This window comes from Triticum dicoccoides, chromosome 3B (genome assembly GCF_002162155.2).
Source record: "Triticum dicoccoides isolate Atlit2015 ecotype Zavitan chromosome 3B, WEW_v2.0, whole genome shotgun sequence".
Taxonomy (NCBI): Eukaryota; Viridiplantae; Streptophyta; class Magnoliopsida; order Poales; family Poaceae; genus Triticum; species Triticum dicoccoides.
Window position 1 is genome coordinate 657,933,799 of NC_041385.1, and position 10,621 is coordinate 657,944,419.

At 45.1% G+C, this 10,621-nt stretch overlaps 1 protein-coding gene across 1 annotated transcript; it reads left to right on the forward strand.

Moving 5' to 3' along the window:
- The first annotated feature begins 6,805 nt into the window (after nucleotides 1-6,805).
- On the forward strand, nucleotides 6,806-10,398 carry LOC119277671. Its single transcript, XM_037558963.1, has 5 exons — nucleotides 6,806-7,141; nucleotides 7,241-7,347; nucleotides 7,656-8,157; nucleotides 8,911-9,026; nucleotides 9,948-10,398. Exons 1-5 carry the CDS (start codon nucleotides 6,881-6,883, stop codon nucleotides 10,150-10,152), a joined length of 1,191 nt encoding a protein of 396 aa, XP_037414860.1. The 5' UTR covers nucleotides 6,806-6,880; the 3' UTR covers nucleotides 10,153-10,398.
- Nucleotides 10,399-10,621: the final 223 nt, after the last annotated feature.

Consider the following 10,621-nt stretch of genomic DNA (forward strand, 5'->3'; position numbering starts at 1 on the left):
CAACGTTCCCCAACACTCATGTCTTCAAGTCCAGACTCTTCCTCACTCAATCTTGCGTGTAGAAGGACTGCAGCATACATCCTGTTTACTACTGGGGTGCAGTGAGAAAGCCTATTCTCGTTGTAATCCACAAAAGGTGACCTCTTGCATGCTGGTGGCTTGATGATGCGTCTCTCAAATTTGTTCGTGATTTCTCCCGAGCTGCTACTAGAACCAAATTCTCCATCCTTCCAACATGTTTTCTCTGGCGTTTGGAAGTTGGTAGGTGATAAGTTCTCCATGCTATATTGTGTCCTTCTGCCTTGAGCCCTTTTCTCTGCTTCTTCACACGCTAAGTCAATTTCTTCTAAGTCCCAAAGCAAATCATCATCAGGGATTTCGATGACCATGGATGTTTTTTCCTTTGCTTCCGGGTACATGTCAACAATGCTTCTGCTTGCCCTGTTGATTTGCTGTGACAGTTGAACTTCCAACACACCTTCATCAGGGATTTCGATGACCACGGGTGTTTTCCCCTTTGCTTCAGGACACATGTCAACATTGCCACTGCTTGCCCCGATGAGTTGCTTTGACAGTTGAACTTCCAACACACCTTCATCAATGCTTGTTCCCGGAATATCAACAGACCCCAACTCATAACCATTTGGTTGGCAACAGTCATTGAAAATCCCTGCAGGCCTTGCCAATTCTTCAACCATGCTTGATCCAAAAATTTCATCAAGCCCTATACTGAAAGGAGGTGCAGGGCAATATTCATCCCACGAGCTTTGCGGCCTTTGAGCATGTGTTTGATCAGGTGCATCATGATCTTGGTGTGCAACTGGTATTTCTGGTTGTTGGCATCCACTATCCCCCATGCCCATGGTACTGCCCAGCTGACCTTGATCCAACTTGCTGCTTGTAACAATGCACTTTGTACGGATATCATCGATTTTTGTTGCTTCACTCAATTCTACCCTAGACATTTCTGGTGGCTGGTTTTCCTTGTTTACTGTTGTTCTTGTAATCTCTTTTCCTTCTTCTCGATGGCATGTTGTTTTTGTTGGCCACAACCATTGAGATCCCCAAGTGTTTCCCTCTTGTGTACCATTGCTGCATGATGCTTAGTGCTTGGTGACTTCTTCAAAATTATAATTGGGGCAGAGGCAGGTTGTTTCACTGTAACCTTTGTTTGAATGTGCCCCTCACTGGCCTCATTATTGCCCTTACTTGCCAAAACTGGAAGGAGTGTTTCATTTGCAGTTTGCTCCACTATATGTGTGTGAATTTCCCTTACGTGTTCCTTTCCTCCATCATAAGGTTTGTTTTGAACCCCGTTTGCTGTAACAAGTGGGCCAACTGACTTCCCAGGCAGACTTGCCTGTATGTGGCAATGAGTTGCACTACTCTTGTTCTGCATTGCCCAGTCTGCATTGGTACTTGCCTGCAACTGCTTTACATATGATTCCTTTGCATCAACAGACAATTTCCTTGCATCTGGTCCTGAGTTTCTTGAATGTGCAACTGGGTCCTCCCTTAGCATGCTTGGTTTGCTTGAATGATCGAACCCAGGGGTTGTCTTGCTGTTGGTCATGGTTGCTTGCAATTCAAAGGTGGTTACCTGATTCTCTACTGTAGTTGCCTCCTGAGTTATACCCACCTGCCTGGTTCCTGACATTTGCATGCTTTGACCTCTTGCTTCATTCCTACTCATGTAGTCAGCTCCCAGCTGATCCAAAACATCACATGTTACAACGGTTGGTTGATCTATGAAGGTCACCTTCCTTTGCTTCTTAGGTGGCTTTGGTGGGCGGCCTTTTGCTGCTGCTACAACGACTTGATGCACAGGTCCGGCTGCTGTGGCCGTGTGACTTAAACCACAAACTTGTTGCATTAGTTCGATTCGTGTCTTCCGAGGGCAGATATCTTCCAGTCTGAATTCAAATGTTTTCTTAAATTCCAGACTGTCAATCAGCTCTTTAAAAATCCGTTTCATTTCCCAACCAACAGGTAAACCATATGACACATAGGCAACTTCCAGTATCGGGATGTCAGGAGGGGTGCCCTCCTTTCTGACATCTAGCTTGACAAGATCAAACAACGAAAATGGTTCTGGGCTTTCAATCTCTTGACTGTTTTGTTTCCTCTTAATCCAATACTGCATAGATGCACCCTCTTCGCTTTCGGAGTCGTTTTCAGCTGGCTCATGACTCCCATCCTTGGCCCGATCTTCATTAGTGCCACCACTATGACCTCTGCCAGTGGTCTGGTCACCAGACCCCCCATTCCCGCCACCACCATCGTTGCCATCGTCGCCCTCCTTATCCTCCTCATGTTTGTTCACGTCATCCTCCTCATCTTCTTCTTTGTCCCCATCTTCATCCTCCTTCTCATCTTCCGTCTCAAGGTCTCCAACATCTACCTCTCCTTCCTCCCGTCGTGTTTCTTCTTGCTCATCCTCCTGGTCCTGGACATCATCGCCGCCACTATTGGTCTCTCCATGCATGTTCCCATTACCATCATCATCATCGCTGTCGGAGTCACCTTAAACGTCGTCTGATTCTTCACTCTCGTCTTCGTGGCCATCGTCCGTGTCTCTCCCCGACTGGTAAGATTCTTCATCACTGGGAAGTGTGTGGGGGTCATTTCCACCGGCTTCGCGCCTTTCCCTTGAACGTGAACTGCTTGGACGATCAACATTGTCAGCTTCTGGCACGCTAGTTGTGCCAACATCGTCGTCAAGTTTCCCAATTCCCTGTACGAGCTTGCCCATTGAGTGTGATATTTCAAAACATATTTCATGCACCATCCCGACAAGCTTCTTTTGTTTCTGCGCACACCAAAAGAGAGAGAGAGAGGACATTGGGGTCACATATATTAGAACAGGTACAAAAAATACAAGCGAAAAGAGGAATGTATAAGGCAACTCACATTTGAGTCATATGAGTTGGGGAGCCTTGCTGCCATGAACTTTGTGACGTGATCAAGACTGCCAAATAAGCTTTCATCAGCAAAACGAGCGAACTCGGTCTTGAGCTATAATTTGAAGTGTGAGAAAAATGCAAACAAAAAGAAAAGGCAAAAAAGGGGAAAAACCTGGTGAGTATGCAACCATCTCTACTCAAGCTATTTGTGAGTTACCAAGCATTAAATGTGTGGTTGCCTGAAAGTATAAGTCTGTATTGCCTATGATTGGTTTAACAAAATAACAACACATGTTTTGCCTAGGGATAACACACATCTGGTGAGTTGCTTAGGAAAAAAAAAGTGGTTGCCTAGTTAATGATAGTGTGTTGCCTGATAGTTGCTTGGCAAGTTGCCTGACTTCTATATGACCTCCTTACAAAACTGAAAGAAAACTAAAGTGACTGAATGATCGTGTGCTTCACAAACATAAGAGGAAACTTACCCGCAACTTGCCAAACTCCCCCCGACCCTTTTTGTCCTTCTTAATGACCTTGGAAATAAGATCAGAATCCCAAACCGATGCTCTTGGAACCGTGCTTGCGGTCGGTTCGTCCACATCCAATGAGTCCAGGTATAGCAGCTACATGAGGCAAATCAAAAACAAAAAGGAAAAATGAGTAGATGAACAACAAGAACAGGAAGATGAAAAACTATGAAAAAAGGACAAAGAGCAAGATAGACTTACAACTAAATGCATGACGCAACAGCAGACTGCGTTTTTATCACCTGCTCCCGCGAATGTCAATTTTAATTGATCAACTACAAACCGGCATACATTCGTCTCTGTTATCGCATCCACATGCATCACAGCAGGAAAACACCGTGGGGATATGTTCAAACTTGTGGTAGGAGCAAGGAAACAGGAGAAGGCGACCGCCAACCAAGCACGCAGGAAATTGTTATCTGCTGCCCCAGCCATATCCTTGATCATTTTGCACCAAGATGTTAGTGTTGGTGAGCCTTTCGTATTGATCTTGAAGATTTTGTACATTTTGGATGTGTAATCTGCTCTATTCTCATAGCAAACCTTCCTCCCCTTGTTTGGCAGACCCCATATCTTGTGAACACTTGCTGCATCTACTGGAATCTTGCCCCTCTCTGGGATGACAAGTTGGGAAATTTCAGGGTCATAATGCTTCATAGCCCACTGACTTAAGTCTCCTGGCATGCTACATGTTGCAATCTGCAACAGACCTCCAAACTCAATTCGAATTACCTCGTCCTTCTGAAATTGCACTAAATCTTTGTTTAGTTTGAACAACCTTGCTGGTGATGCCCTGTTCCTGCGACCCTACAAGTGTGTAAAAATGGGCCAAGTTAAACTTTGTGTGACAGAAATTAGCAAGTATCAATATTGTTTCCATGATGATGCGATGTTTGTCCTATACAGAATACCATCATTTGTTCTTACAACTTTAACATGCTCAAAACTGCTAGTGACCTTGCTTACGCACGATTTAACAGCCAAAAAACATACCTAGAATTGCTAAAAAATAACATATTCATCTCACAACTTCTAAAAAGAACGCACAAAATCCATACTGCCTTGAAAAAAATGGAATCTGAAAACTACGATTCATGATGCATGAATACCTCATTTCCGCATGTTTTTGGCGTTTTGGCTTTGATTCACCCTCCTCTGGGACCTCCTTGCCTTCTGAATCATCATCTTGTGCACTGGCATTGCTGTCTATGTCTGGCGGGCGATTCCCACGACAAATTATTCCTTTTGTGCGCATACGTTTGTAGCCAATCATAGTTGGGTTCTGTTGCTGTAGTGAGTGTGCCTGCATTGGGGGGAAATGTGTTCATCTGTTTCACATTGGAAAAGGTCACGGAACTCGAACATGGCAAACATGACAGACACTCCACCATGCCACGCTCAGAGCTCTTACCTCTGCTCCTCGTACACCCTCTTGGTTTGCTTGTAAACCCTGACCATCACTTTTCTTCCTTGCCTCGGACATTTTGGACACTGCAAACACATAATACAGTATTTTCAGGTTGCTAATAAAAAAGGGACTTCACTACTTGTAACACTGTAGGTTGCTCATAACACATGAAAAAGACATTTCCTAGAGCTCACTGATGAACCATTAAAGCAACACAAACTTGATTTAGGCAACGAAAACAAACTTACACAGGTACTGATTAGGCAACTTTGGTTCAGACTAACGAACAACTTCTATGCTGATTTGTGGCAAGATACTAGAAAAAAAGGGCCTGACAAAAATCTAAAAAAACAAGTCCAACAAATTCTGTTTCGAATGCTGCCCCAACAATCTGTAAATTTCAGCAAACTACACCATCATTGATCAGACATTTTATATATTAAGAAAAGTTTGGGCATCTTAAAGCTTGTAATCCTCTTATACAATTGGCAATTTTGCAGTTTGGAAAAATTGTGATGGAAATATACAACACAGTAATAGATGTCCATAAGAGATACATGCAGAAAACAACAAACAAAAACACATCTATGAATTGTTATCATGAGTATAACGGGAAGACACGGTTCAGGGAGCACCATGTATGGTGCCAAACACAAGGCTAAACAAAAAGCAAGTATTCCGTCAAGTGGTCAGTTGTAGTCTGATACTTTAGCATATGTGTTGCAAATGGCGACCGCTATCGACGCTATTCAATGAAAGCTGAACTAAACAAACTCCTTTAAAAGTTTCGGCAACTCATCCAGCCTCAATCAAGCAACCCATGCACAAATGTCGAAGCAACTCAGTTAACTGCCCCAGTACAGGTAGTTCAGACAGCTCTAAAAAAGTTTTGGCAACTTAATCAACGTTGAACAGGCAACTTGTATACAATGTCAAATCAACTCGGTGAACGCCCCCACGCCTAGTAGTTCAAACAGCTCTAAATTTGCCAACTCATATAGCCTCAATCAGGCAACTCATGCACAAAGTCGAAGCAACTCCATAAGCTGTTCGAAGAAACTCTTTAGACAGCTCTATTTCGCCAACTCAAATAGCCTCAATCAGGCAACTCCTGCGCAAAATCGAAGCAACTACTCAAAAAATCCTAAACGAAGTTCACCAAACATCTGCCAAAAGCAAATGCCCATCTCAGACCAAACAGATCTAGCACGAGAACTGACAGCACAGCATCAAATCCCTCACGGCAAGACCCCGTGATTCCCCACCACGAGGCACCACGATTCGTCCCTAACTGAAGCAAAACCACTACAACCTATGGGCGCATGATTAAATCCACCTCCATGTTCGCATGAATCCCCGCTAAATCCAAACCCTCCGCAATCGAGCACACGCAGAAAGCAGAGAGAACGGCGGCGATGGGTGCATACCTTAGGATTCCAGAATCCTCCAGAACACTAGGCCATCGGACACACAGCGCCGTCGGCGACCTTCAGCACACACCCATTTGGCCCTGGGCGCGACGAGATTGAACCCGTTCCGCCTTATTCTCCGGGGGCCGCGCGCACCTACGCACACTCGCGGAGCTCTGTCGCTCAAACACCACCGCCGCGCACGCCCTCCGCTCTCACGGCAGCCGTTGGCGGCTTGGGGGCCGCAGTTGAACTGCGGCTTGGGGGGCTTGGCGTCGAGGAGGGAGGGAGAGAAGGGGATAGAATGGGGAGCGGATTGGGAGGATTGGGGCGGTGGTCTCGGCAGTTTCGAACAATGAGCCAACGGACGGGGCGTGTGGGTAGTGGTGGGCCTCCCAGGTGAATACGTGTCCGCGGGGGGAGGACGAACCGTTCGTGCCGACCAGGAATACCTGGGCTCGATCGCGCCAATCGGACGGTGATAAAAGGTGAGTGCTGAAACGTGACAACCAGCACTCAGTTGCTTTTTAGCATTTAGGAAAAAGAATATACTGACAACCAAGTCCCTGCGCTTTCAACTCTCCTGTTCCAAACCCCTAAACCCCTCACCGCTACGCACGCGACCCGGCGACCATGGGTAAGAGCGGGAAGAAGACGAAGGAGTCGCACCGGCAAGGCCGCGGCCGCCGTGGCTCACAGGTCGGCGACGACGACTTGCCATCATCTGCCTACGACGCGCCGCTGCGCCGCCAGGAGGACTCGGACGGTGACGATTCTGACGAAGCAGCAGCGGAAGACGAACACGACGGAGGCGCGGAAGCAAGTGACCGCCAGGGCCAGTGGCAAGTCGGCTCGATGCCTTCCAAGTTCCACCTGTACCAGCTCTCTGTGCAGGTAACCTTGCTAGCTTCCACAGTAGCTTGGACATGTGAAAGCCTCCGTGCCCACAACCTGTTCGACGATTTGACATTGGTGTTGTGCTTCTGTGCTCAGTCGCCAAAAGGGGACATCAGCTACCTGCAGAAGTTCTTTTTGATGTACGTTGGCGGGCGCGTCCCTCTCCACCTGCAGGAGGATTTCTGTGGCACCGCCCTCCTCAGGTCAGAGCAGTGCTAAGCATTAAGCATAGCCTTTGCACAATCTACCCTGCTGTCAATTTCTCAAACACCTTGGGCGCACTGTGTATCTATTGCTGAGGATCTCAGGAGTCCCATTAGTAAGAAATAATGGCTCTAACATTACACTTAACACACATATAATTAGGAGCTGTCATATTAAAATGGTTACTCTTTGGAGTACTTTGGTCAGTATTCACTATTCAGAGGTGTTCAACATCAGAGATATTATTATTTAGCTTCAGTGTATAAGTGCATGTGTTGCCCATAATCTCTTTTCTTTCTGTTGGCAGTACTGAGTGGCTTCGCACTGATACAAGACGAACAGCAGTGGGCTTAGACTTTGACCGTGAGTCACTTGAGTGGTGTCTTGAGAACAACCTGAGCAAGATTGGAGCTGATGGGTATTCGAGATTGTTGCTTTTTGATGGAAATGTTCTGCAGCCAAATGAATCTCGCCTTGTCAAGCAAAAGATCAGTGATCTCATGCAAGGTCTAAATGTTACCAGTGATGATGGCTCTACTGAAACGAACAGCTTTGAGCAGTCAGATTCTTCATTTACAAAATGTGAAGCCAATTCGACCATGTCAGATGCAGTTTTGCCTGGAAGAGACATAATTTGTGCATTCAACTACAGTTGTTGTTGCCTTCACAAAAGAAAGGACTTGGTTTTGTATTTCAGGCATGCTTTCAATGCACTTTCTAAAAGAGGCGGTATATTTGTAATGGATGTATATGGTGGCACATCATCTGAATGCAAGCTTCGTCTCCAGAGGAGATTCCCCAGCTTCACTGTGAGTAGAGTTATGCATTGCTTAATCATTGCAGCACATCGAGGCCTCTCTTCTAAAGTACCAGTTAGAAACATACTAGGCATAGTGTCATAAGATTAGTATATTTAGGGTGAGGTTGCATTTTTTATTGGTAAATGATGCGGTATTTGTAAGAAGAATTTACAGCATGCTAACAAATCTAATAGTATTATATATAAAGTTAGAAATATTTGGCAGTTGTTGTATGCGACATAGATGTTGAATTTTAGTATCATACCTGAGCAATTTAGCTACTCCCTCCGATCCACATATTAATTGTTGCTGTTTTAGTACAACTTTAATACAAAGTCGTACTAAAGCAGCGACAATTGATATGTATCAGAGGGAGTACATATTTTATTTGACTTACTGGTGCATCATCATGTAGTTAGCTAAACTTAATACAGCTTAAACTTAGCAATTCAGTTAGTTATATTTGATATGGGTTGCATGGCAAATATATGTTTTACACTAAGTTTATTTCATAAACAACACGCTTGATCTGTTTGATGAAATTAGCTTGGATATGATGATTCAGTACACAAAGATTGTCATATCTCCCATGTATTTGTTGACAGAGCCTTTTTTACACTTATCAATCATATAATTTCCACCCTTGTATAGTCGCCAAGTTGATATGAACTGCAATCTGCAGTAGCTTTATTAGCCTGATCTCATAATCTTCTGGCGTCGTATTAAATTTGAAGTTCTTCTTATATACAACTATGCATACAGTATTTCTGGGAGCAAGAAGAGTTTGATATCCTAACTCGTGAAACAAGGATCAGCCTTCACTTTCAAGTTGGAAAGAAGCAAATGATACGGCATGCTTTCACGTACCATTGGCGCCTGTAAGTTGCATATACATTACTTGTTCAAGGCATTAAGTTCAGACTTGTTTATTTTCCCATTCACTGATCGAACAGTTATGGAAAACCTGCAAGGTTAGGACTTTTCCAATCAGAATAATTTGTATAGACATTTAGGTAAATATCATGGTCTGTTGGGCTTTCTCGGGGAGGATTGGATCTACGGCAGTAGGGATGGTTGAAGGGAGGGCGACCAATGTCGCTGAGGGAAAAGGGGCTTACGTGCGTTATAGATAGGGGGTATTGGGGTAGAGAGAAATGTTTCTGTTGAATCAAACCCATATGCCTGGCGTCATTATATAGGCGAGGCTCTAACCATTGCAACATAAACTGCAAGGGAACAAGTCTTATCTGATGGGAAGTAAACTGAATCTAAAGGAACCAAACCAGATCCTGTAACCCAAGATAGATGGATGCTTATCTTTAAACTGTTCTGCTGCCGTGCCTCCTGATCCTTCCATGGTGTCAACAGACTTTGGCCTCTTGCCATAGGCTGGTAGGTTCCAACAATTAGCTGTCATACTTTGATGATAATGCATCTGCGGTTGTTATCATGCTTCAAGGCGGAATAAGGTTGGGTTTTATAGTCCAGGGAAACCAAAGGCAATGTCATTACATTAGCTCGCGGTGTCTCTGATACGATTGGTGCCAGAGAGTTGCTGTGATTGTCTATGTGTCAGCAATACGCATTTTCCTATATGCCGTATCCTTGTACTATTCATAGATATATGAACCTTGGGGCATTTTTCAGTTATATGCAGTGGCGCATTTGCGCAGCGCTGGCAACCCGGCAATACTATATTGGTTTCTGGAAATTAATGCATGTAAATGGCAATGGATCATTGTTCTTACAGATGGACGGAGAGTTTCTTCAGAATTGCAATTCATATCGTTCTTTTGCAGGTGGTCGATACCAGAAATCAAGGACTGCTTGGAGGAAGCTGGATTCAAGTCCATCCACGTCTGGGTCAGGGAGATGCCGGACACCAAATCAAGCGGAAACGCCAAGGAATACACTGCCGACCGCGACGTGAAGTACGAAGAGCTCCAGCATTTCAACCAGGCAGATGCTTGGAACGCGTACGTAGTCGGGGTAGCAAACATCTAAGATGAAATGATCCTTGCTGCCCCCTGCTAGGAAGATGTGGTGGAAAGTTGGGAGCCTGACAATTTCCCCTTCCAACGCTGGAGGAGACACGTTCTGCCTAATGTGCGGATGCTCGCCCATGCCTTATTTACACGACGCTGCATCGCATTGCAACCTGAAGTATCCGGAGGGTGTTTCCGATGACAGTTCTAAACTACTTTCTGTAATAAAACCATCCCTTTTAATCTCTCATGGCTGTGTAGGCTAGTCCATTTGCTTTTCTGCTTTTGTAATAATGTGTGTGCATGGATGATGTGACCTGCACATGCACGTAGATGGTGGAGTGCGTCGTGTGCGCCCACTCCCCTCTCCTTTCCTACTCTCCTGGTGGACATGTGCGCTGTGGCTCGCGGTCGTGGATGGCGCGGCCATCACGGATCATAGCGAGTCCGCTAGGAGTTAGGGCATCTTCAGCGGCAACACGCAAACC

Excerpts from the sequence above, each read along its gene's own strand:
- LOC119277671 (XM_037558963.1), top strand. The coding sequence starts at position 6,881 with ATGGGTAAGAGCGGGAAGAAGACGAAGGAGTCGCACCGGCAAGGCCGC. Across the intron at positions 7,348-7,655 it reads TGTGGCACCGCCCTCCTCAG|TACTGAGTGGCTTCGCACTG; the intron begins GTCAGAGCAGTG and ends TTCTGTTGGCAG. Across the intron at positions 8,158-8,910 it reads GGAGATTCCCCAGCTTCACT|TATTTCTGGGAGCAAGAAGA; the intron begins GTGAGTAGAGTT and ends CTATGCATACAG.